This window comes from Polyodon spathula, chromosome 43, assembly GCF_017654505.1.
Source record: "Polyodon spathula isolate WHYD16114869_AA chromosome 43, ASM1765450v1, whole genome shotgun sequence".
Lineage (NCBI taxonomy): Eukaryota > Metazoa > Chordata > Actinopteri > Acipenseriformes > Polyodontidae > Polyodon > Polyodon spathula.
Genome location: NC_054576.1, coordinates 1,808,464 through 1,835,194, shown reverse-complemented (window position 1 = coordinate 1,835,194; position 26,731 = coordinate 1,808,464). Strand labels below are relative to the sequence as shown.

Here is a 26,731-nt window from a genome sequence, read left to right as displayed (position 1 = left end):
ACGTTTATTTTAGAAAGAATTTATAGTTATTTTCGATCTTTATTTTTCAATTCAAGCAGATAATGGGTGAAATCAACTTTTATGCTTTAAAAAAATAAATAAATAACATCGTTTTTAATACTATGAAAGCCCCTTTGTCATATTTCAACATGCAACAAGACCATGATTACCAACAATCTGATTGAAATACTTTGTTAAGATAAAGCTCCTTCACACATTTTTAAATTGTCTCAAATAAACCGTAGAAGACGCAGCAGATAAGTGTTTTAGAAAGACTTTCATAGCATACATTTACTTTTTACATTTAGTTATTATTCAGAGTCTAAGCTCCCCCATCTTGCTTCAACACAGCTGAACAATCACAGGGAGACAAGGCAGACTTCGTCCTGCCTCAGGGATTTCAGCCCTCTGTCAGGGTATTGTGTACAATATTCATTAAGTGTTTTCCTTTGCACCCTATTTTCAAATCAATCAAATTTACAGTATAATCGTAAATCTTGAAAAACTACTCACTTCTAAATCTTTTGTAGTCATTTTTGTATTACTTTAGTATAAATACATGTTAATTTGGATTCATATGTTGTTTTTTTCTGACTTTATGTGAACGAAAAGACACACATTTGCCCGTTTTCCCATTGGAAATAGTGATATTTTGAAATATCACTGTCCTGGTCACAAAAGCAAAGTTTGTGGGGAATAATAGCCATTTTCTATTCTTTTGAGGCATAAGCAATTAGGAAATAACACTTACTACCCAGGAACAAAAAAAAAAAAAAAAAAAAAAAAAAATTGTTACACAGCGTTATTTTTTGCTAAGAAAATAATTCATTTTACTCAAGTTTTATCCCCTAGAAATTTATTTCTGCCTAACTCAGATTTTTTGGGAATTCATCGTTTAAGCACCATATATTCCACAAGTCTAGATTATGGTTCTACCCCCATTTAGACATGATGATTAGAACAGTTACATCAAAGCACCAATCACACAAAGACTCCCCGCTAAACACTTGGACCACACAGATATGACAAAAACAAAGCAATTTGATTATGAATGATATTCCTGTTTGGGTGAATGGAGAATGAGTTTGCAGCTACAGTCATGTCCCAAGCATCAATGAACCCCACTTTCACCCCCCGAAACACCTCCCTCAGAGCCAGGTTTTGGAGGTGACCATGCCAGTCACTTGCCCAGATCATCTCAGAGCTGAGTTCTCTGGTGTTCTCTGATTTAACAAACACCCTGGTCGAAGGGCTTCTCTGAAGAAGTCTTGCGACAGCCTGCTTGATGTTCATCATTCTTGTAACGTAGAATTTCAAGTTGAAAGGACGCAGGTGCTGACCCACAGAGATAGCTACAACAGTGTTCTCCCTGCCAGCGAGTCTGTCCAGCTCTTCAACAATATAGATCCCACCATCCATAAAGCATGGTGAATATGAAATGCAAGGGAATCCATGCATCTTCCAGGACATGGTTATGTTTCTCGTCTTGTCAACAGCAAGCTTGGGTGCATGGGTCTCTGTTTTACCTGTGTACTTCAGCTCTGTGAAGGAAGAAAACAGATTAATGGCTAATCTAATAATCTAAAACAGCACGTCCCAACCTGGGGGTTGTGTTAAATTTTCTTTGGGGGGTGTGGGGTGGGGGGTGGGGGGGTGGGGGGGGGGGGGAGGGTGTTTAATAATGAAGAGTCACTTTGAAGTCGCATGAAGAGGAATTTCTTTTTTGCCAACCCCTTTCAACTCATATAGGGAACAGAACAGGCTCGCTAAGAGAAAGACCTCGGTGTGTTAACAGATTGATCACTGTCAGTAACCAGACAGTTTAAGGGAGGAATTCAAACAGAATGGCAAAGGCAGTCCAAACGCTTGCATATATAGTCATGTTATGTGGCTCACTAGTGTGAGATTATGGAATGGATTAACGCAGAATGATACACTCAATAAAGCAATGCCAGAAGGTATTAGAATGTACATTTACTGTAGCAGTACCTTCAACTTTCTCATTAACTTTAGTTTCAGATTGAGCATTTGCACTGCCTGCAAGAAAGTTATACTGTCTCAATACTGAGACAGTACTGTCTCTGATAGTATCGCCGTGCCAGTGCTGACATGTTGTGTTTCAAACAATTAGCACTAAGCATTGCTATGTGAAGGAGGCGGTTCATTGTTTCAACCTATCACTGTGTGTGACAGGCTGGTTTAAGTAGTTAGGTCACACCAGAAATGAACACGCACACAGTACTGCAAAGGGGGTATGGTGTGTGAAATGCACTGCTGAGCTCTTTAAAAAAATCAACAAAACATGAAATAAAAGTATTTGCAAACGAAAAACACTTTGTTCGTTTTGGCTAACGTGGCGTTTTGTTTCACAGAGAGATAAATGAGCAAACAAGTATCGTGCTGGTTCAACCAGCTGTAGGGGAATAATTGCATAGCACCATTCCTGTATCTGTTTGTTGCTACCCTGTACTACATTTATTCACTGAGTTATATGTTTTAAAATATTTTGAGTTTGTGATGTATTAAGTTTATAGAAATAAATGTATTAAACTGCAGATACATGTTGCTGGGAACCAAACTGTAGATGGTGGGACAAAAGGAACAACATTCCACCTAAACTTTTATTGCATTACAATCTACTGAGTTGACTTCTCACTACCTTGTAAATTCCTATTTCCCTTTCTTTGCTACCCCAACTGGGTTGGCTCTAGCTTATTGGTTGAAAGGGAAACGACCCTGTCTCTCTGTAAAGGTGTAATATCTGTATGCTAACTCTGTATGGCAGAACACTGCTTGGGTTTCCTAACACTGATGTGCCGAGCAAACTAATAAAACTTTATATCTCTGAACACCTGGTGCAGTTGGCTCTTTTAGTTGCGGACCTGAAAAGTTCCACGACACAGCACAGTAGCAATCGTTAATGTTTAAACTAATCTCCTCTCTCTCAGCCGTTCTCCACTCATCGAACACACAACCCCGAGTGAGTGAAACGTGCATCTATATATACTGTTGTGCTGGGATTCAATTACTAATTATTCCCAGCAGGTGAATTAATTTGTGCAACCCAGTGCTCACATACTATTAAAAAGTTTAAATGCACGTGAAGTAAATGCAGCTATATATTTTAAACCACTCACAGACCCATTTATATCCCGTGCACCAATACCTACACACCAACATGAACACAGCACACGCAACACACAAATACACACAGGGGTGGGGCACATTGCCTCACTGTGTAACAGATTTAAGCTACTTGCTAAAACCCTTTGTTCTAAAGCATTAACGGAAGTTACAAATCTATAATAATAATAATAATAATAATAATAATAATAATAATAATAATAATAAACCAGTCAAGACAGTAATATCACGACTCGGGAGTATGCTGATTAGATTTGAACAATTAAATGCACCGCTTAGATATTAAACACCGAGAGAGAACAGCAATCACACATACAGCTTTTAGAGATCTGAATCGAACTAACAATTACAGGTTAGGGACCCAATATAGTCCAAAGCTGAGTAAAAGATAGTGTCTGTGAAAAGACAGAATATCTAATCCTAAACAAAGCAAACTACATCTTGAAAACCCAGACGACCGAAATACATTAAAAAAAAAAAAAAAAAAACGTATATATATATATATATATATATATATATATATATATATATATATATATATATATATATATATATATATATATATATACACACACACACACACATTATCTATCTATCCATCTATTTGAAATGTTGACCCATGCTACAGAATAATCCCACAGCCTCCACAGAACCAGCAGAACAAACAGGAAATAATTTAAAGCAGCATTACATGGTGACTCATTCCACAATTTGGTATAAAAAAAAAAAGAAGAAAAAATATAAGACTTCTTCCTACAGGATTTGCATATGACAACCTGCCCCAACCAGACTTCACATGATAATTTACGCGGTGGCTAACTAGCTTATCGCTGGATTGCAGTCTAAACAACTCTCCTTTTAATGCATATGTATCATCTGCCCGCAGCGACAGAACGGGACAAGCGCCACAGAATGGATAAAACAGGAAAGCCTGCCTGCGCCACAGAGGGAATTTCACCCTCAATTAAAACCAACGGTGGTTTAAAACACGTCTCTTAAATAGGTTATTTTACAGGGCGTGGAACTGGGATACAGACCACTAGGAACACACAAACTACAGCGATTAAAAATAACTGCAGGCTTTATTTGGAGAGGACATAGACTCTGATCGTAGATACGCACAACAACAATTATTACTACCATCGACAGTATATAACCGTGCAGATTTATAAACACTTATAGCAACAAATCAACTGTGCAAAAGCGCGAATAAAAAAACCAGTCCTTTAAAATTATCCAGGCGACAGGAATCGTCTTTTGATTGAAACAGAGATAGGGACAAAAGATATTACATTATCATCACAGCAGCAAGAACAAAGTCCAAAGTTTCTACACGCACAGGCAAGACAAACAGTGGATAGCCATCCTCGAAAACAAACCATCAAGGGATATTTATAGACAGGTGACTATATTGTTTTCAAATGCCGGGTAATTAATTAATTTAGCTCCGGAGCCGAGCGAGGAAGCAGCAATAAAGTGCTACAAATCAATCATAAAGTGCCCTATCAAAGAAAACGCGTACAAAATCAAAATACTCAACTCAATAAGTGCATGAATGAAAACGTGAAGTAACGGATCATTTCGGCCCCGTTACCCAAACGCGTCAGCGAATTAATACTTCAAGTCGTTTCTTTGCTAATTCTACATATGTTTGACAAGCCCTGTGTAACCAGACAGAATATCTGGCAGTGGTGTGTAGTGTAGCGACTACATCTTCCTTACAGAGAGAGCAAAGCCACCATGTTGTATTAAAGAATACAGAACTATAAAATAATCGAGCTTGATTTAATCCAGCCCAAGGTTTAACCGTGCTAATTACAGCTTTAGAAAGAACAGAGAAATTTCAGAATCTACCAACCCTCTATTGCTGACTTGCACGTACAGAGGATATATAAGCTTGCTCTAATCAGGGCTTCTCAAACTCGGTCCTGGGGACCCACTGTGGCTGCTGGTTTTCAATCCAACCCAGCTCTCAATTAACTAGACCCTTCATTGAACTGATAATTTGCTTAATTAGACCTTTCTACTTGTTTTCAGCTCTTGAACAGCTGTATATTTCAAGTTAGCTATAACATTTGATAAGCAACTTGAATTTTGCAACTGTTTTAAGAGCTGAAAACAAGTAAAAATGTCTAATTAAGCAAATTATCAGTTCAATGAAGGGTCTAGTTAATTGAGAGCTGGGTTGGATTGAAAACCAGCAGCCACAGGGGGTCCCCAGGACCGAGTTTGAGAAGCCATGCTCTAAATAAATAAATACATAAAAATATATAAAAATTCATAACAAACCCATGTAAGGTAGTCCTTCTTTCACACATACCCTTTTCACTGATGCACACTAATCCTAGGAGTAATCTTTTCCCTCTTTGTAATGAGGGTCTGCAAAGTTTTATGATGGTTCAAAACTTTGAGGGGCACTTTTTTATATACTAAAAGCCCAGTTGTCATTAATTTCCACTTGGACACTGGCGATCTCTCCCGTACAGTAATTCTCCTTCAGGTTCATAATGATCAGGCAGTGGTTGGTGAGTTTCAAATGAGTTTGATTTAATTCAAAAAGGTGTATTTAACGCTTTCAATACTTCCTTGACTTTGGCTTCTGCATCTGTATCAGGATCATGACAAAGGTTTTCTTGAAAGGTTTCCATGCTACATTTAGAACAACTGAAGTAGTAAATAAACATAACGGATCTAACTTGGAGTGAAGATCTGTTTACCGTTTAGTTTGAATGTGGAATATTCAACCCACTGGCGCATTGTCGAGTCCCCCCGCAGGTAAACCTGTTTCCCCTGAAGGCACTGGTTCATGTCGTTCACATTTTGGAAGCTGCTCATTCTGCAATAGGAAGAACTCCACCGGTCTGAATGGAAAAATCCACTGGGGATAGGAGAGCTCATTCCCAGCTCACACTTCCCAGCAGCTTGAGGAACACGATCTAAAACAGAAAGCATTCTATTGACAGCCTGACAGTGTTATTAAAATGCTTTCTACACTTAGAATAAAAAGACCAATACTACGGTGGCTCATTAGGGACAGGAAAACACAATTACAGATTTGTTATGTCGAGATCACAAGACACATTATCTCTCGATAAAGCTGTCTCACAATGGTATGTCATGTGAAGATCAACACATAATACTTGCAAAACAAACATTTAGACATCCTTCATGTTGCTGTTTTTCCTAAAAGTATTTAGTTAATTAGCCCAGAGGTTTAGGTTACTTCAAGGTTGTACTATTTTAATTTAAGAATTCAAATCACTTACGTAATCAAATCACAAAGGAACCTTACCTTTACAGGTAACCACTGTAATGTCTTTGAAATTATTTTGGATTGTCACGCCAACCGTAGACCTTCAGAAGAAAAGAAAACCTCTTTATTGCATTTGTACAGTTTCATGTTTTAAGGAGGCATTAATACACACACAGAGACCATGTATATCGCAGCATTTGCATGAGAGCACCTGTAATTGCAGGTTGGCCAGTGTGGGTCTCCTGACGACAGACCATCACTGTACCTGAAGGCTTCTCCCAGAATAAGCTGACTGATCCCTATTTGATTTCTATTATGAATAGGTGCTACATTATTGTGCATGACAATAATGTTCAAGCTATGTGTGCGTAACTTTACAATATTAGTATCAATACAGGTAGCTTGCTAACACATCAGTTGGAATTGTGCACACTTGTTTACAGATATTATATTCATTTCTTTACTCTGCTTACAACACTGACCATCTTTACAAGGACCTTTGGAGCACTGATTGATCGGTTTTTGTTTAGTATTTTGGCACCCAGAATGTTCTTCTTTTCACAGAATTTAGATTTCTTCATACTGTTGTAACATCTGGTACTTGTAATCATTTCAGTAATAATTTAATTGTCTAAGTAGTTCTTACTGAGAACTGAACTATTTCAATACATGCAATGGCTGCTATGGGGCGAATGGATGAAAATGCGATGCAGTAGGAGTCTTATTTCCATCCCTGTGGGTGTGGGCATCTCTCTCTCTCTCTCTCTCTCTCTCTCTCTGGAATGTGCAGCAGTTTGGGCGTTGCAAAAAGTATCTCTAGTGGGCTGGGCTGGGCTGGGCTGGGCTGGGCTGGGGTTTATGTGTCGTTACACTGTTAAACTCACTGGCAGTTGGAACACGCAGCAGAGGGGAAACACTGTCAATGATTTAACTTTGTATCAGGGTTAATTCATCAACTCTAGCAGTAGTGAATTTCTCTGTATAATTCTACCTGTCAGTAATAAAGCCTGGTAATTGTTACTCTCAGTAGATATTATGAGAGTATTATAGGGCTTTGTTTTGTTCAGTTTGGTATGACTTGCATTGTTCCAGTGGTCGAAACACATCAAATTCAAGGGACAAGCTAAAGAATCATCTCTTTACTGAGGCAGAAATACACTTCATTATCTCTTGAAATCTCATTGCAAGGTTCATGAACAACTAACGCAGAGCCCATTGAATTCAATGTAAAGAAATGAAGCCAACCGGGTAAATGGCACAGATCTACATCTTTACTCCACACGTACACTGGTTTAGAAATACAGAATAGAGTAAAGAGAAACCAAACCTCTTTAGAAGGTCGTTCTCAACGTCGGTTAGACAGGACGCTTTGCCGTTCCTTGATGTTGTGTAATGCAGGGTCTCACACGGCAATGTTTTAGGTTTGAAACAGGAAAATGATTCCTGGTTCCCCTTGTCCTTGAATTCACAGACGGTTTCATTTGTGCTCAGATGAATGTCGCATCGAGATGTCTCCTGTAGCGTACTGTTATGAAAGGTGCCTGTGAAAATAAATTTATTATTGCAATACTCTTTAGCTCGTGATAACATCGAGACCACCTCGCTTGAATGTATCAGAAGCACCGAAACCTTCACGCTGCCCGGCCAAAACAAAGTGAAGTTGACGCGGTAGGTCCCGTTGTTGAAATCCTCAAGCACGCCCGCCGCTCCTGCTTGCAGCTCTGGAGAATGGATCCGAGCCAGAATGAAATCTCCTCCATATGTCTTGGGTTTGCTCAGGTAGTCATTCATTTCCACTCGGACACTGAGGATCTCTCCCACACAGTAATTCTCCTTCGGGTTCATTAAGGTGACCAGGCTGTGTTCGCCACTGCTGGTGAGTTCCAGTTGAGTGTGAGTTACTGCAGGTATGTGTCTTTTTAGCGCTTGCAATATTTCATTGACTTTTGCTTCAGTAGCTCTTCTTGGATCATGTAATCTTGGGTTGAGAGGTAACAGGAGTCGTCTGTCAAACCGCTTAACACGCTGCAAGAGTAAAAAGATAGGAGTCATTCTCCACTACTGGAGCTGCAATGGGGGATTCTATCATATTCCAGTATTTTCATTTTAACTAAGAAATACTTTCGTTACTTTTTTGACATGCATGCATCATACATGATAGAAAGTCAGGTTTTAACATTAAGCTTTAATTATTTGGGTTTGAATCTAGGATTAATTAAAAAAAATTGCACTAGAACTAAAAAACTAACAAAAAACTGCCCTATAATTATGTTGTTGTTTCTGTGTTTCAACAGATTTTCCCCATTGAATATCTTGATCTGTTTTATAGACAAAACAGTCCAGGTCTTGCCAAATGAATGCATATAAACATAATCTGACCAACCGCAGTGGAAAGATTTGAAAGTCGTATTTAATGTAAATCTGAGCCTTCGATTATGAAGCCATACCCCATTCAGACAATAGATTCATGAAGGACAAGCACTTCAGAGCTCTAGGTTAGGGTTAGAACAATGTGTTGTGTGTCTAAAGATTATTACAAATTTTGCTAAAATACATCAGAGGGGAGGGGAAATTAATACTATTTTAAAAAGTCAGCAAAAATGTGTGAAATACAATTGGATGAATGCACGGACAGACCCCCCTTATCCCCAGAATGTGATACTCCAATAACCTCTGCTAAATAATACCAAGTTTCATGACAGATGTATGGAGACGCGTGATATACAGACATACCTCTGCCTCTACTATATCCCCTTGAATTATAAAATGCAGAAGGAGCGTTGATTTACTGAACAGAGGAAAAGACAATCTTACCAGCAGCCAGCATATATAGAGGACAAAAGGCAAGAGAAGCACAAATAAAATCTTCATCTTATTTAAATACGGGAGATGAGATTTCCTGTTCAGGGTGATTTCTGCTCCAGCCATGTCCGGTACTCTGAAGATGAGAGGAGAGGTTAGTCTGCTCCTGATCGTACACTAGTGTATCAGGATTGAGAGACGAAGCAATGGTAGAAGAGGCAGCAACAGGAATGCAGAAAGTCACCAAAACTCGAAGAGGGAGGTAGGTAGAGTCACATAATGCAGCACAAGTTAGGTATTTAGGTATTTGTCATACTTTGCGCTACTTGGTTGTGAAACCAGTTTGACTAGGTGTAGGCAGGTGTGGCAAAGTCGCTCCTGATCATAAACAGGTGTATAGCAGGTACGGTGATGATGCAGTAATCCAAAACAATAAACAGATAGCACAGTACGGTGGAATGGTTTGTTTTATTTGTTTTTTAATACAATGGTCTGATGACCAATAATAAAGCTTTTGCAATACGCAACAATGTGCATTGCGCAATGAATAATGATGTTGCAGAATGGTAGTTAAGAATGACGGTACGTTTAACGCACACAATAAGACACACACGTTCACAAAGTCCAAAGTGAGCGCTCTCAGTGCTTGCGGTGCAGTACAATTAGTGCTAACACTGTTAATCATGGCTAGTGCAGTGTTGATCCGGTTTTGTGCTGGCCTTTGGCGACAGCTCTGGATCCCTATTAGCTGTCTGGTGAATCACAAACACAGACAGTTACTAACAGCCAAAACAAACACTCACTAATACTTCTCTCTTTTTGGGAACTCCCCCTCGTTTACCTTCCAGGTCAATACGTTCCTGCAACGGAGTCTCGCCTTCTTCCAGGCTGACCGACTTCCCAACCCTGGAAATGAACTGTCAGGCCAGCCCGTCCAAAGACTTTCCCTTTCGTTATTTTGTGCCCTCACAGGTCGGAAGGGAGTTTTCCAACCAGAACTCATTATATTTCCGTCACAGCAGGAATTTAAACTTTTTTTTTTCATTTGTATTTCTTTTTGACTAAACAATAAACTAATTACAGGTAAGTTACACAAGATATGAAAAATGCCCAATTAATGTTACCAAATTAACCCTCAAACCCAATCTGACCGCTTCTAACAGAAAGGGTCTGTTGGGAACATCTCAGGCGCTAGAGTTCATGGCATTTCAGCCAAACTAAAAAATCGTGGTCAAAAAACAAAGGTTTCAGCTATAATTATTCATGTGGGTACAAATGACGTTCGATACATGGAATCGAGACCCTGAATGATCACTTTGAAACTCTGTCATGAAGCAAAACTGCCAGGAAAGAATATGTGAAAATGCTATTAATGCTAGTTTCCAGTACTCTCAGAAAACTGAAATAAGGAATCTGGTTGTAGTTTGATAACCTCTCCTTTGAGTCACATATTCAGAGTATAATTGAAGTAGCTTTCTTTCAACTTAGAAATGCAAGGTGAGGCATTTCCTTTCACAGCACGATGCTGAGAGACCGCTGCATGCCTTTATATCTTCTAGGATTGACTATTGCAATGCCTTTTAAATGTTTTTTAAAACATTCTCTCGTACTGGGACTTTATTGGGCGCTTTAAAAGGGTTTCACAGTTCGTTCCCCCTGAAGATTAATCTATAATACATTCAGAATTGTAATTCATATTTCATTACATTGTTTGCATTACTCTATAATGTCAAGGCAGTCTATTGGTCCTGGCAGTAGCTGAAATGACATTAACCTCAGTAAAGTTACTTGTTGACTGCAGCTCGGTCCACTGCACATTTCATATTTGTGCTTCAACATATTACACCATGTAACAATTTTTTTTTTTTTTTGGTTCCTGGGTAGTAAGTGTTATTTCCTAATTGTTTATGCCTCAAAAGTATAGAAAATGGCTATTATTCCCCACAAACTTTGCTTTTGTGACCAGGACAGTGATATTTTGAAATTTACCTGTTTTTCAGAACATTCCAGATAGATTTAGTGCTGAGCAAACTTGGAGTAACTTCTAGAACTTTCTAGAACTTTCCAGTAATATAAATAGTAGTATAAATACAGGGGCCTTAAGCCCACCAGTTCAGTTTAGTTCCAGCTGCCTAAGTGGATACATATCTGCATTTTTCTGAGATGGCATCAAGAGGCTGCAATGGTGGCATTCCTGATGGGTCTCCAAGGCAGTTTTACCAAGTTTCCCTGCTATCTTTGCCTTTGGGACAGCAGGGACACCAAGGCGCACTACCACAGGCGGGACTGGCCACAGCGGACCGAGTTCTCTGTGGGGAGGAACAACGTCAAGTGGGAGCCACTGGTGGACCCCCGGAAGGTGCTGATGCCACCACTGCACATCAAATTGGGCCTTATGAAACAATTTGTCAGAGCTCTAGATAAGGAGTCGGCAGCCTTCAAGTACCTTCAAGACTTCTTCCCTAAGCTGTCTGAGGCAAAGGTCAAAGCTGGTGTCTTCGTCGGACCACAGATAAAGAAGATCCTGGAGTGCAATGAATTCCCCAAGAAGCTCACTAGTAAGGAGAAAGCGGCTTGGAACAGCTTTGTCGCAGTGGTTTGGGGCTTCCTGGGCAATCACAAGGCCGAAAACTATGTGGAGCTGGTTGAGACTCTGGTGAAGAACTACGGCACAATGGGCTGTAGGATGTCCCTCAAAGTCCATATCCTTGATGCTCATCTTGATAAATTCAAGGAGAACATGGGAGCGTACTCGGAGGAGCAAGGCGAGCGCTTCCACCAGGATATACTGGACTTTGAACGTCGCTACCAAGGACAGTATAACGAGAACATGATGGGAGACTACATTTGGGGGCTGATTCGTGAAAGTGATTTACAGTATAATCGTAAATCCCGAAAAACTACTCACTTCTAAATCTTTTGTAGTCATTTTTGTATTACTTTAGTATAAATACATGTTAATTTGGATTCATATGTTATTTTTTTCTGACTTTATGTGAACGAAAAGACCGTTTTCTCATTGGAAATAGGTAAATTTCAAAATATCACTGTCCTGGTCACAAAAGCAAAGTTTGTGGGGAATAATAGCCATTTTCTATACTTTTGAGGCATAAGCAATTAGGAAATAACACTTACTACCCAAGAACAAAACTTGTGTTACAGTGTAATCATTGTTGAACTCACCCCAGGTACTTAACAGCCTCCAAACGTTTATGATCGTTTGTAACCAGTATGAAAAATCTTTTTTGATGAAATCTGGACACATTCTGTCTTCCATATTTCCTTAAGCTTAGTCCAAAACATTTTCTATTTGATTGAGATCTGGTGATTGCAGAATACCATTCCAGAACGTTTTCTTCAAGAACTCCTGAGTTGACGTCGCTGTACACTGTGGGTCATTGTCGCGTTGGAGGATAAACACTCTGCCAACCAGCCTTCGAGCACACGGTTACTGGGTAGAATGTTTTGATACACGGCTGAATTCATTCGATCATCAGTCACTTGGGTGTCTCCAGTCCCCGTATCATGATCAAACCACCTCCAAGTTTAACTGTACAAAGTTTTTCTCCATTGAAGGCTTTCCCTTTTTCTCCAAACATACTTAAGCCATTTTTTGGAGGAAAAGTTATATTTTGCATACAGTTTGTTATATGCGTTTTCTTTAGAAGTGGTTTGCATCGAGGTCTACCTGTATACAAGTCTTCTGTGTTCAGCTGTACAGTTCTTTCGTGTACTATTATGCCTGATAAGCCTACATATTTTTTTTTCAGTCCTTTCCACTTTCACACACAAATGACGCTAGTGAGCCGTCTCAGAGACGAGTAAAACATTATTTATAATACCCATTCACACAGCACGAAATTGCGCGACCTGTGCACCTGTAATGCCACCATAACCCTATCACACAGCCAAAGAGATCTCGAGAGAGCAGCTTTCAAACCTGCCAGTCAACAGATCGTTTTCATAGCAACGGCAACGAAAGAAAACAAACAAACAAATAAATAAAATAAGCACGTTTGTTTGGTATTTCTATTAAAACAGTAATTAATTTATTATATATATTATATATATAATATAGATATATATATATATCTATATATATATATAATATATGCTGTTTGAAGAAGACATGTGAAAGAACAATGTAATTGTGTAATTGTGTAAAAAATACACAAAAAGATTAAAAAAACCTTTTATTTTCTGTACGTTTCTGGTGAAAGCCCTTCGGTTGTTTAACAAGAAAGTTAAACAGGGTGCAGTAAACTTGTTCTTCAAGTTTCAAACCCTGTAGCTGGCGTGGTGATTATTTGAGTTTCACGGTTCGTTCCCCCTGAATATTAATCTATAATACATTCAGAATTGTAGTTCATACTTCAGTATATTGTTTGCATTACTCTATAATGTCAATGTAACTGGCAGTAGCTGAAATGACATTAACCTCAGTAAAGTTACTTGTTGACTGCAGCTCGGCCCACTGCACATTTCAGGTACTTCAACATATTTGTGCTTCAACATATTGTTACTGTTGAACTCGCCCTGGGTACTTAACAGCCTCCAAACGTTTATGATCGTTTGTAACCAGTATGCAAAATCTTTTCTGATGAAATCTGGACGCATTCTGTCTTCCGTATTTCCTTAAGCTTAGTCCAAAACATTTTCTATTTGATTGAGATCTGTGCACCTGTAATGCCATCATAACCCTATCACACAGCCTAAGAGATCTCGAGAGAACAACGTTCAAACCTGCCAGTCAACAGATCTTTTTCATAGCAGCGGCAACGAAAGAAAACAAACAAACAAACAAATAAAATAAGCAGAATAACGTGGGTAAGCTACTTAAAAAATAATTATATATAGGGGAAAGGGATAGCCTTCGCGAAGAGCGCTTTCAGGAGGGACGGGAGGTCGAACAGAGACGGACCGGTGGAGGAGTCGGAGGCAGGAGAAACAGCGTGGGCAGAAGGCTTTAAAAGGTTGTAAAAATCCGATTTGCCAAAGATAGTTTTTTTTAGTGGATTTTATGTTTGGGTGCTTAAAAAAAAATGCTGTATTTGTACGGTACAGATGTACCATACCGAGTCCTCACAGGTTGGATGATGTGCCAGTAGAGAAGGGCTATGACCACAGGAGGTGAGAATACACAATACTGAACAACACCAAGACAAAATCAACGATTGATATCGACGTTTATTTTAGAAAGAATTTATAGTTATTTTCGATCTTTATTTTTCAATTCAAGCAGATAATGGGTGAAATCAACTTTTATGCTTTAAAAAAAAAAAAAAAAAAAATCATTTTTAATACTATGAAAGCCCCTTTGTCATATTTCAACATGCAACAAGACCATGATTACCAACAATCTGATTGAAATACTTTGTTAAGATAAAGCTCCTTCACACATTTTTAAATTGTCTCAAATAAACCGTAGAAGACGCAGCAGATAAGTGTTTTAGAAAGACTTTCATAGCATACATTTACTTTTTACATTTAGTTATTATTCAGAGTCTAAGCTCCCCCATCTTGCTTCAACACAGCTGAACAATCACAGGGAGACAAGGCAGACTTCGTCCTGCCTCAGGGATTTCAGCCCTCTGTCAGGGTATTGTGTACAATATTCATTAAGTGTTTTCCTTTGCACCCTATTTTCAAATCAATCAAATTTACAGTATAATCGTAAATCTTGAAAAACTACTCACTTCTAAATCTTTTGTAGTCATTTTTGTATTACTTTAGTATAAATACATGTTAATTTGGATTCATATGTTGTTTTTTTCTGACTTTATGTGAACGAGAAGACACACATTTGCCCGTTTTCCCATTGGAAATAGTGATATTTTGAAATATCACTGTCCTGGTCACAAAAGCAAAGTTTGTGGGGAATAATAGCCATTTTCTATACTTTTGAGGCATAAGCAATTAGGAAATAACACTTACTACCCAGGAACAAAAAAAAAAAAAAAAAAAAATTGTTACACAGCGTTATTTTTTGCTAAGAAAATAATTCATTTTACTCAAGTTTTATCCCCTAGAAATTTATTTCTGCCTAACTCAGATTTTTTGGGAATTCATCGTTTAAGCACCATATATTCCACAAGTCTAGATTATGGTTCTACCCCCATTTAGACATGATGATTAGAACAGTTACATCAAAGCACCAATCACACAAAGACTCCCCGCTAAACACTTGGACCACACAGATATGACAAAAACAAAGCAATTTGATTATGAATGATATTCCTGTTTGGGTGAATGGAGAATGAGTTTGCAGCTACAGTCATGTCCCAAGCATCAATGAACCCCACTTTCACCCCCCGAAACACCTCCCTCAGAGCCAGGTTTTGGAGGTGACCATGCCAGTCACTTGCCCAGATCATCTCAGAGCTGAGTTCTCTGGTGTTCTCTGATTTAACAAACACCCTGGTCGAAGGGCTTCTCTGAAGAAGTCTTGCGACAGCCTGCTTGATGTTCATCATTCTTGTAACGTAGAATTTCAAGTTGAAAGGACGCAGGTGCTGACCCACAGAGATAGCTACAACAGTGTTCTCCCTGCCAGCGAGTCTGTCCAGCTCTTCAACAATATAGATCCCACCATCCATAAAGCATGGTGAATATGAAATGCAAGGGAATCCATGCATCTTCCAGGACATGGTTATGTTTCTCGTCTTGTCAACAGCAAGCTTGGGTGCATGGGTCTCTGTTTTACCTGTGTACTTCAGCTCTGTGAAGGAAGAAAACAGATTAATGGCTAATCTAATAATCTAAAACAGCACGTCCCAACCTGGGGGTTGTGTTAAATTTTCTTGGGGGGGTGTGGGGTGGGGGGGGGGGGGGAGCGTGTTTAATAATGAAGAGTCACTTTGAAGTCGCATGAAGAGGAATTTCTTTTTTGCCAACCCCTTTCAACTCATATAGGGAACAGAACAGGCTCGCTAAGAGAAAGACCTCGGTGTGTTAACAGATTGATCACTGTCAGTAACCAGACAGTTTAAGGGAGGAATTCAAACAGAATGGCAAAGGCAGTCCAAACGCTTGCATATATAGTCATGTTATGTGGCTCACTAGTGTGAGATTATGGAATGGATTAACGCAGAATGATACACTCAATAAAGCAATGCCAGAAGGTATTAGAATGTACATTTACTGTAGCAGTACCTTCAACTTTCTCATTAACTTTAGTTTCAGATTGAGCATTTGCACTGCCTGCAAGAAAGTTATACTGTCTCAATACTGAGACAGTACTGTCTCTGATAGTATCGCCGTGCCAGTGCTGACATGTTGTGTTTCAAACAATTAGCACTAAGCATTGCTATGTGAAGGAGGCGGTTCATTGTTTCAACCTATCACTGTGTGTGACAGGCTGGTTTAAGTAGTTAGGTCACACCAGAAATGAACACGCACACAGTACTGCAAAGGGGGTATGGTGTATGAAATGCACTGCTGAGCTCTTTAAAAAAAATCAACAAAACATGAAATAAAAGTATTTGCAAACGAAAAACACTTTGTTCGTTTTGGCTAACGTGGCGTTTTGTTTCACAGAGAGATAAATGAGCAAACAAGTATCGTGCTGGTTCAACCAGCTGTAGGGGAATAATTGCATAGCACCATTCCTGTATCTGTTTGTTGCTACCCTGTACTACATTTATTCACCGAGTTATATGTTTTAAAATATTTTGAGTTTGTGATCTATTAAGTTTATAGAAATAAAGTAAATGTATTAAACTGCAGATACATGTTGCTGGGAACCAAACTGTAGATGGTGGGACAAAAGGGAACAGCAACATTCCACCTAAACTTTTATTGCATTACAATCTACTGAGTTGATTTCTCACTACCTTGTAAATACCTATTTCCCTTTCTTTGCTACCCCAACTGGGTTGGCTCTAGCTTATTGGTTGAAAGGGAAACGACCCTGTCTCTCTGTAAAGGTATAATAACTGTATGCTAACTCTGTATGGCAGAACACTGCTCGGGCTTCCTAACACTGATGTGTTGCGCAAACTAATAAAGCTTTATATCTCTGAACACCTGGTGCAGTTGGCTCTTTTAGTTGCGGACCTGAAAAGTTCCACGACACAGCACAGTAGCAATCGTTAATGTTTAAACTAATCTCCTCTCTCTCAGCCGTTCTCCACTCATCGAACACACAACGCTTGAGTGAGTGAAACGTGCATCTATATATACTGTTGTGCTGGGATTCAATTACTAATTATTCCCAGCAGGTGAATTAATTTGTGCAACCCAGTGCTCACATACTATTAAAAAGTTTAAATGCACGTGAAGTAAATGCAGCTATATATTTTAAACCACTCACAGACCCATTTATATCCCGTGCACCAATACGTATACACCAACATTAACACACCACATGCAACACAAATACACACAGGGGTGGGGCACATTGCCTCACTGTGTAACAGATTTAAGCTACTTGCTAAAACCCTTTGTTCTAAAGCATTAACGGAAGTTACAAATCTATAAATAATAATAATAATAATAATAATAATAATAATAATAATAATAATAAAACAGTCAAGACAGTAATATCACGACTCGGGAGTATGCTGATTAGATTTGAACAATTAAATGCACCGCTTAGATATTAAACACCGAGAGAGAACAGCAATCACACATACAGCTTTTAGAGATCTGAATCGAACTAACAATTACAGGTTAGGGACCCAATATAGTCCAAAGCTGAGTAAAAGATAGTGTCTGTGAAAAGACAGAATATCTAATCCTAAACAAAGCAAACTACATCTTGAAAACCCAGACGACCGAAAAATAAAAAAAAAAAAAAAAACGTATATATATATATATATATATACACACACACACACATTATCTATCTATCCATCTATTTGAAATGTTGACCCATGCTACAGAATAATCCCACAGCCTCCACAGAACCAGCAGAACAAACAGGAAATAATTTAAAGCAGCATTACATGGTGACTCATTCCACAATTTGGTATAAAAAAAAAAAGAAGAAAAAATATAAGACTTCTTCCTACAGGATTTGCATATGACAACCTGCCCCAACCAGACTTCACATGATAATTTACGCGGTGGCTAACTAGCTTATCGCTGGATTGCAGTCTAAACAACTCTCCTTTTAATGCATATGTATCATCTGCCCGCAGCGACAGAACGGGACAAGCGCCACAGAATGGATAAAACAGGAAAGCCTGCCTGCGCCACAGAGGGAATTTCACCCTCAATTAAAACCAACGGTGGTTTAAAACACGTCTCTTAAATAGGTTATTTTACAGGGCGTGGAACTGGGATACAGACCACTAGGAACACACAAACTACAGCGATTAAAAATAACTGCAGGCTTTATTTGGAGAGGACATAGACTCTGATCGTAGATACGCACAACAACAATTATTACTACCATCGACAGTATATAACCGTGCAGATTTATAAACACTTATAGCAACAAATCAACTGTGCAAAAGCGCGAATAAAATACTGATCACACTAACATAAACGAATCAAATACACCAAACACATCACATTGCTATTATAATGAACGATTCCATTTTTTATACACACAAAGCAAGTGGTTAATCATTCACAGCAGCAAGAACAAAGTCCAAAGTTTCTACACGCACAGGCAAGACAAACAGTGGATAGCCATCCTCGAAAACAAACCATCAAGGGATATTTATAGACAGGTGACTATATTGTTTTCAAATGCCGGGTAATTAATTAATTTAGCTCCGGAGCCGAGCGAGGAAGCAGCAATAAAGTGCTACAAATCAATCATAAAGTGCCCTATCAAAGAAAACGCGTACAAAATCAAAATACTCAACTCAATAAGTGCATGAATGAAAACGTGAAGTAACGGATCATTTCGGCCCCGTTACCCAAACGCGTCAGCGAATTAATACTTCAAGTCGTTTCTTTGCTAATTCTACATATGTTTGACAAGCCCTGTGTAACCAGACAGAATATCTGGCAGTGGTGTGTAGTGTAGCGACTACATCTTCCTTACAGAGAGAGCAAAGCCACCATGTTGTATTAAAGAATACAGAACTATAAAATAATCGAGCTTGATTTAATCCAGCCCAAGGTTTAACCGTGCTAATTACAGCTTTAGAAAGAACAGAGAAATTTCAGAATCTACCAACCCTCTATTGCTGACTTGCACGTACAGAGGATATATAAGCTTGCTCTAATCAGGGCTTCTCAAACTCCGTCCTGGGGACCCCCTGTGGCTGCTGGTTTTCATTCCAACCAAGCTCTCAATTACTTAACTAGACCCTTAATTGAACAGATAATTTGCTTAATTAGACCTTTTTACTTGTTTTCAGCTCTTAAACAGTTGCATATTTCAAGTTAGCTGTAACATTTGATAAGCAACTTGAACTGAAAATGTTCAAGAGCTGAAAACAAGTAAAAATGTCTAATTAAGCAAATTATCAGTTCAATGAAGGGTCTAGTTAATTGAGAGCTGGGTTGGATTGAAAACCAGCAGCCACAGGGGGTCCCCAGGATTGAGTTTGAGAAGCCCTGCTCTAAATAAATAAATACATAAAAATATATAAAAATTCATAACAAACCCATGTAAGGTAGTCCTTCTTTCTCACATACCCTTTTCACTGATGCACACTAATCCTAGGAGTAATCTTTTCCCTCTTTGTAATGAGGGTCTGCAAAGTTTTATGATGGTTCAAAACTTTGAGGGGCACTTTTTTATATACTAACAGCCCAGCTGTCATTAATTTCCACTTGGACACTGGCGATCTCTCCCGTACAGTAATTCTCCTTCAGGTTCATAGTGATCAGGCAGTGGTTGGTGAGTTTCAAATGAGTTTGATTTAATTCAAAAAGGTGTATTTAACGCTTTCAATACTTCCTTGACTTTGGCTTCTGCATCTGTATCAGGATCATGACAAAGGTTTTCTTGAAAGGTTTCCATGCTACATTTAGAACAACTGAAGTAGTAAATAAACATAACGGATCTAACTTGGAGTGAAGATCTGTTTACCGTTTAGTTTGAATGTGGAATATTCAACCCACTGGCGCATTGTCGAGTCCCCCCGCAGGTAAAACTGTTTCCCCTGAAGGCACTGGTTCATGTCGTTCACATTTTGGAAGCTGCTCATTCTGCAATAGGAAGAACTCCACCGGTCTGAATGGAAAAATCCACTGGGGATAGGAGAGCTCATTCCCAGCTCACACTTCCCAGCAGCTTGAGGAACACGATCTAAAACAGAAAGCGTTCTATTGACAGCCTGACAGTGTTATTAAAATGCTTTCTACACTTAGAATAAAAAGACCAATACTACGGTGGCTCATTAGGGACAGGAAAACACAATTACAGATTTGTTATGTCGAGATCACAAGACACATTATCTCTCGATAAAGCTGTCTCACAATGGTATGTCATGTGAAGATCAACACATAATACTTGCAAAACAAACATTTAGACATCCTTCATGTTGCTGTTTTTCCTAAAAGTATTTAGTTAATTAGCCCAGAGGTTTAGGTTACTTCAAGGTTGTACTATTTTAATTTAAGAATTCAAATCACTTACATAATCAAATCACAAAGGAACCTTACCTTTACAGGTAACCACTGTAATGTCTTTGAAATTATTTTGGATTGTCACGCCAACCGTAGACCTTCAGAAGAAAAGAAAACCTCTTTATTGCATTTGTACAGTTTCATGTTTTAAGGAGGCATTAATACACACACAGAGACCATGTATATCGCAGCATTTGCATGAGAGCACCTGTAATTGCAGGTTGGCCAGTGTGGGTCTCCTGACGACAGACCATCACTGTACCTGAAGGCTTCTCCCAGAATAAGCTGACTGATCCCTATTTGATTTCTATTATGAATAGGTGCTACATTATTGTGCATGACAATAATGTTCAAGCTATGTGTGCGTAACTTTACAATATTAGTATCAATACAGGTAGCTTGCTAACACATCAGTTGGAATTGTGCACACTTGTTTACAGATATTATATTCATTTCTTTACTCTGCTTACAACACTGACCATCTTTACAAGGACCTTTGGAGCACTGATTGATCGGTTTTTGTTTAGTATTTTGGCACCCAGAATGTTCTTCTTTTCACAGAATTTAGATTTCATCATACTGTTGTAACATCTGGTACTTGTGATCATTTCAGTAATAATTTAATTGTCTAAGTAGTTCTTACTGAGAACTGAACTATTTCAATACATGCAATGGCTGCTATGGGGCGAATGGATGAAAATGCGATGCAGTAGGAGTCTTATTTCCATCCCTGTGGGTGTGGGCATCTCTCTCTCTCTCTCTCTCTCTCTGGAATGTGCAGCAGTTTGGGCGTTGCAAAAAGTATCTCTAGTGGGCTGGGCTGGGCTGGGCTGGGCTGGGCTGGGGTTTATGTGTCGTTACACTGTTAAACTCACTGGCAGTTGGAACACGCAGCAGAGGGGAAACACTGTCAATGATTTAACTTTGTATCAGGGTTAATTCATAAACTCTAGCAGTAGTGAATTTCTCTGTATAATTCTACCTGTCAGTAATAAAGCCTGGTAATTGTTACTCTCAGTAGATATTATGAGAGTATTATAGGGCTTTGTTTTGTTCAGTTTGGTATGACTTGCATTGTTCCAGTGGTCGAAACACATCAAATTCAAGGGACAAGCTAAAGAATCATCTCTTTACTGAGGCAGAAATACACTTCATTATCTCTTGAAATCTCATTGCAAGGTTCATGAACAACTAACGCAGAGCCCATTGAATTCAATGTAAAGAAATGAAGCCAACCGGGTAAATGGCACAGATCTACATCTTTACTCCACACGTACACTGGTTTAGAAATACAGAATAGAGTAAAGAGAAACCAAACCTCTTTAGAAGGTCGTTCTCAACGTCGGTTAGACAGGACGCTTTGCCGTTCCTTGATGTTGTGTAATGCAGGGTCTCACACGGCAATGTTTTAGGTTTGAAACAGGAAAATGATTCCTGGTTCCCCTTGTCCTTGAATTCACAGACGGTTTCATTTGTGCTCAGATGAATGTCGCATATAGATGTCTCCTGTAGCGTACTGTTATGAAAGGTGCCTGTGAAAATAAATTTATTATTGCAATACTCTTTAGCTCGTGATAACATCGAGACCACCTCGCTTGAATGTATCAGAAGCACCGAAACCTTCACGCTGCCCGGCCAAAACAAAGTGAAGTTGACGCGGTAGGTCCCGTTGTTGAAATCCTCAAGCACGCCCGCCGCTCCTGCTTGCAGCTCTGGAGAATGGATCCGAGCCAGAAAGAAATCTCCCCCGTATGTCTTGGGTTTGCCCTGGTAGTCATTCATTTCCACTCGGACACTGACGATCTCTCCCACACAGTAATTCTCCTTCGGGTTCATTAAGGTGACCAGGCTGTGTGCGCCACTGCTGGTGAGTTCCAGTTGAGTTTGATTTACTGTAGGTATGTGTCTTTTTAGCGCTTGCAATATTTCATTGACTTTTGCTTCAGTAGCTCTTCTTGGATCATGTAATCTTGGGTTGAGAGGTAACAGGAGTCGTCTGTCAAACCCCTTAACACGCTGCAAGAGTAAAAAGATAGGAGTCATTCTCCACTGCTGGAGCTGCAATGGGGGATTCTATCATATTCCAGTATTTTCATTTTAACTAAGAAATACTTTCGTTACTTTTTTGACATGCATGCATCATACATGATAGAAAGTCAGGTTTTAACATTAAGCTTTAATTATTTGGGTTTGAATCTAGGATTAATTAAAAAAAATTGCACTAGAACTAAAAAACTAACAAAAAACTGCCCTATAATTATGTTGTTGTTTCTGTGTTTCAACAGATTTTCCCCATTGAATATCTTGATCTGTTTTATAGACAAAACAGTCCAGGTCTTGCCAAATGAATGCATATAAACATAATCTGACCAACCGCAGTGGAAAGATTTGAAAGTCGTATTTAATGTAAATCTGAGCCTTCGATTATGAAGCCATACCCCATTCAGACAATAGATTCATGAAGGACAAGCACTTCAGAGCTCTAGGTTAGGGTTAGAACAATGTGTTGTGTGTCTAAAGATTATTACAAATTTTGCTAAAATACATCAGAGGGGAGGGGAAATTAATACTATTTTAAAAAGTCAGCAAAAATGTGTGACATACAATTGGATGAAGGTACGGACAGACCCCCCTTATCCCCAGAATGTGATACTCCAATAACCTCTGCTAAATAATACCAAGTTTCATGACAGATGTATGGAGACGCGTGATATACAGACATACCTCTGCCTCTACTATATCCCCTTGAATTATAAAATGCAGAAGGAGCGTTGATTTACTGAACAGAGGAAAAGACAATCTTACCAGCAGCCAGCATATACAGAGGACAAAAGGCAAGATAATCACAAATAAAATCTTCATCTTATTGAAATATGGGAGATGAGATTTCCTGTTCAGGGTGATTTCTGCTCCAGCCATGTCCGGTACTCTGAAGATGAGAGGAGAGGTTAGTCTGCTCCTGATTGTACACTAGTGTATCAGGATTGAGAGACGAAGCAATGGTAGAAGAGGCAGCAACAGGAATGCAGAAAGTCACCAAAACTCTCTCTGGACATTATGCAGCACCACTTAGGTAAGAGGGAGGTAGGTAGAGTCACATTATGCAGCACAATTTAAGTATTTAGGTATTTGTCCCACATTGCGCTACAACCAGTTAGACTGGGTATAGGCAGGATTTTAAACTTTTTTCATTTGTATTTCTTTTTGACTAAACAATAAACTAATTACAGGTAAGTTACACAAGATATAATAAATGCCCAATTAATGTTACCAAATTAACCCTCAAACCCAATCTGACCGCTTTTAACAGAAAGGGTCTGTTGGGAACATCTCAGGCGCTAGAGTTCATGGCATTTCAGCCAAACTAAAAAATCGTGGTCAAAAAACAAAGGTTTTTATTCATGTGGGTAGAAATGACGTTCAATACAGAGAACTGAGACCCTTAACGAACACTTTGAAACTTAACTTAATGATCACTTTTTAAGCGAGATGGACTGCATCCTAACAAGAGGCAGAGACTAGCAGAAAATATACAAAACTGTTTTAAACACCTTTGACTCACTAAGCTTCCAGGAGACTATTGTGAATTCCCAGCCTTGCATACAAACCCCACAAGCAGGCTGCCCTATCAGTGTCATTACTGCGAACTTCTTTCCAGGGATCATGTTCAAAAAAGTGTAAATTAAATTTGATAGTTATTGAAAATGCTATTAATTCAACAGCAACCTCTTTTCGTGTGGCATTACTGAATACCTGATCTCTGGGTAATAAATCTCTCCAAATTAATGATTTTATTCTGGTGTTGGAAATAGACATCCTGGCTCTGGTTGAGACATGGATAAAACAGGACGAGACTGTTCCATTAATAGAGGCCTGTCTGTCTGGTTTCTCCTAGCAGAAGGCACGTAACCAAGGCCGCGGTGGCGGCATTACTACCATTTTCGGTGAGGAACTTTATCTAAAGTATACTGATGGTTATACATCTATCAAACTGCTTCTGTAAAAAAAAAAAAAAAACTCTCTCCAAACCTAATCCTGGAGAACCCCTGTCCAGCAAGTTTTATCCGTGTTTTACATCATCACTAGCTAAAGATCTGGAACGCCTGTTCATCTTGACTAATTAAGCCAATAATTGGTTCAATTAAGTAACTGAGAGATTGGTTGAAATAAAAACCAGCAGCCACAGTAGCTCTTCAGGACCAGGGTTGGAGACCCCGGCTCTGCATTATAGTAATCTACCTACCACCTAGACCAAATTCTCTTACTCTCTGAATTATCTACAAAGACGGTTAAGCGTGATAGAATTTTACCATTGGGTGATTTTAATACACATCTTGATGTGGCTCTAGATCCCTTTGTTAGGACTTTTAGGTCACTGGTAGATTCATTTGCGGTTTCCCCCCAACATGTTATGGTCCCACCCATATTCATGGTCAAACTTTACATTTAATTCTCACTTGTGGTTTAAATGTTCAAAATTTAGTAATTACAGATCTGGCGCTCTCTGATCACTCAGCGATCCTTTTTGAATCAACATCACCTAGCCCTATTAAAAATGCGTTTTCTTAAAGTTCGCCCTCAGAACTCATAAATTAGTGATATATTTCTGGAAGCATTGCCTACTCAAGCATCCATCCAGGCAGAATCAGAAAGATATGCTTGTGAATTACTAGAATACAACTGTGAGCACTATTTCTGAAACACAAGTAGAGTTACAAGACTTTCTCCATGGTTCAATAAACACGTGCATGCAAACAAGAACCCAAATGGAAAGATTCCAACCTGCAAGTGTTTATTCTCGCTTGGAAAGATAGTATTCTGAAATACAAGGAAGCCTTGTCAGCTTCTTACTCAAACCTAATAGAAACAAACAAAGAAAATCCCTGTTTTCTATTCAACAGAAAGAACTCTCTCTGGGTGCGCTATAAAGCCAATCAGCTTCCAGATCTAGCGGGCTTCTATTTTGCATAGATGCCTGCTGGAGCGTTGAAGTGCTTAACTGTGAATTATATTTTAAATCAATCCGCCCATGAATACCGGCTTTTTCCCATAAAATTTTCATCTACAACTAATCTTATAATATCAAAAGCTACATAAACATTGATACTTTCTGACGCTGGTCTAGAGACAAGGGAAATCATGACTTTGACAAGACATCGTAATGAAGGCTCAATTCACAGCTACTGGACATCGACGGGCGCTATCACTTAAATACTAGCTATCTGAGAGAGAGAGAGAGAGAGAGAGAGAGAGAGAGAGAGAGAGAGAGAGAGAGAGAGAGAAATAAAATGATAATCTGTGAAACAGACTTTAAACATGTATATGTATAAAATTAAATCCAGGAATAGCTCAAACTGAAAATGCAATTGGTCAAATTTATACACTGTAAATACATTATTGAATATGTTTTACACAATTGCAGAAGAGTTACTAATTCCAATATGCTAATGTATATTTAAGAATACATTAGCCTTCTGAATAATTTCAGTATCTGTATCTAGTCAACTTTCAAAAAGAAACATGAACGTACCGTTGGAGGAATTGCTCTAACCGTGTTCGAGTTACAACAACTGATCAATATCTCCACTGCTACTGACCTTAGAACAGTTAATCAGTAAAACATTTCCTGAAACTGACAAGCTTACTGTAGGGTTAGTGCTACACATAAAACATTGCATCTAACCACTCTGCTTATTCACTACAAGAAGGGAGTGCAGGAATACTAAAGGAAGTTGGAAGATATACAAGCAACCACCCAAAGCTGTTGTCTTGTGAGCGGTTTCTAGGTCATCATACAGGTGAAAGGATAAGTGTTTCATTCTAAACTGTTGTTGGTGAGTTTTTGATCAAAAATCATATCAGATAATGCAGCAAACAAGAACGCTTGTTTAACCCCCTATAAAACAAGACACTGTTTTATTATTATTCTATAGTGTATGTTACGGGCAAAAGACTAGAATTGTTTTATTACTGTTGAAAAGGTTCCTTAAATCAAAATAA

At 38.8% G+C, this 26,731-nt stretch overlaps 2 protein-coding genes across 2 annotated transcripts; both read right to left on the bottom strand.

Moving 5' to 3' along the window:
- Positions 1–759: 759 nt before the first annotated feature.
- LOC121305464 (NXPE family member 1-like) lies at positions 760–9,469 on the bottom strand. The gene is made up of 5 exons (XM_041237104.1): positions 9,212–9,469; positions 7,725–8,422; positions 6,437–6,498; positions 5,862–6,080; positions 760–1,541 (listed from the first exon to the last, which is right to left on the bottom strand). Exons 1-5 carry the CDS (start codon positions 9,323–9,325, stop codon positions 1,000–1,002), a joined length of 1,635 nt encoding a protein of 544 aa, XP_041093038.1. The 5' UTR covers positions 9,326–9,469; the 3' UTR covers positions 760–999.
- A 5,670-nt stretch (positions 9,470–15,139) lies between these two features.
- LOC121305467 (NXPE family member 1-like) lies at positions 15,140–26,296 on the bottom strand. Its single transcript, XM_041237108.1, has 6 exons — positions 26,262–26,296; positions 23,537–23,660; positions 22,050–22,747; positions 20,768–20,829; positions 20,193–20,411; positions 15,140–15,917 (listed from the first exon to the last, which is right to left on the bottom strand). The coding sequence occupies exons 2-6, from the start codon at positions 23,648–23,650 to the stop codon at positions 15,376–15,378; spliced, it is 1,635 nt and encodes a 544-aa protein (XP_041093042.1). The 5' UTR covers positions 23,651–23,660; positions 26,262–26,296; the 3' UTR covers positions 15,140–15,375.
- Between the last annotated feature and the right edge of the window lie 435 nt (positions 26,297–26,731).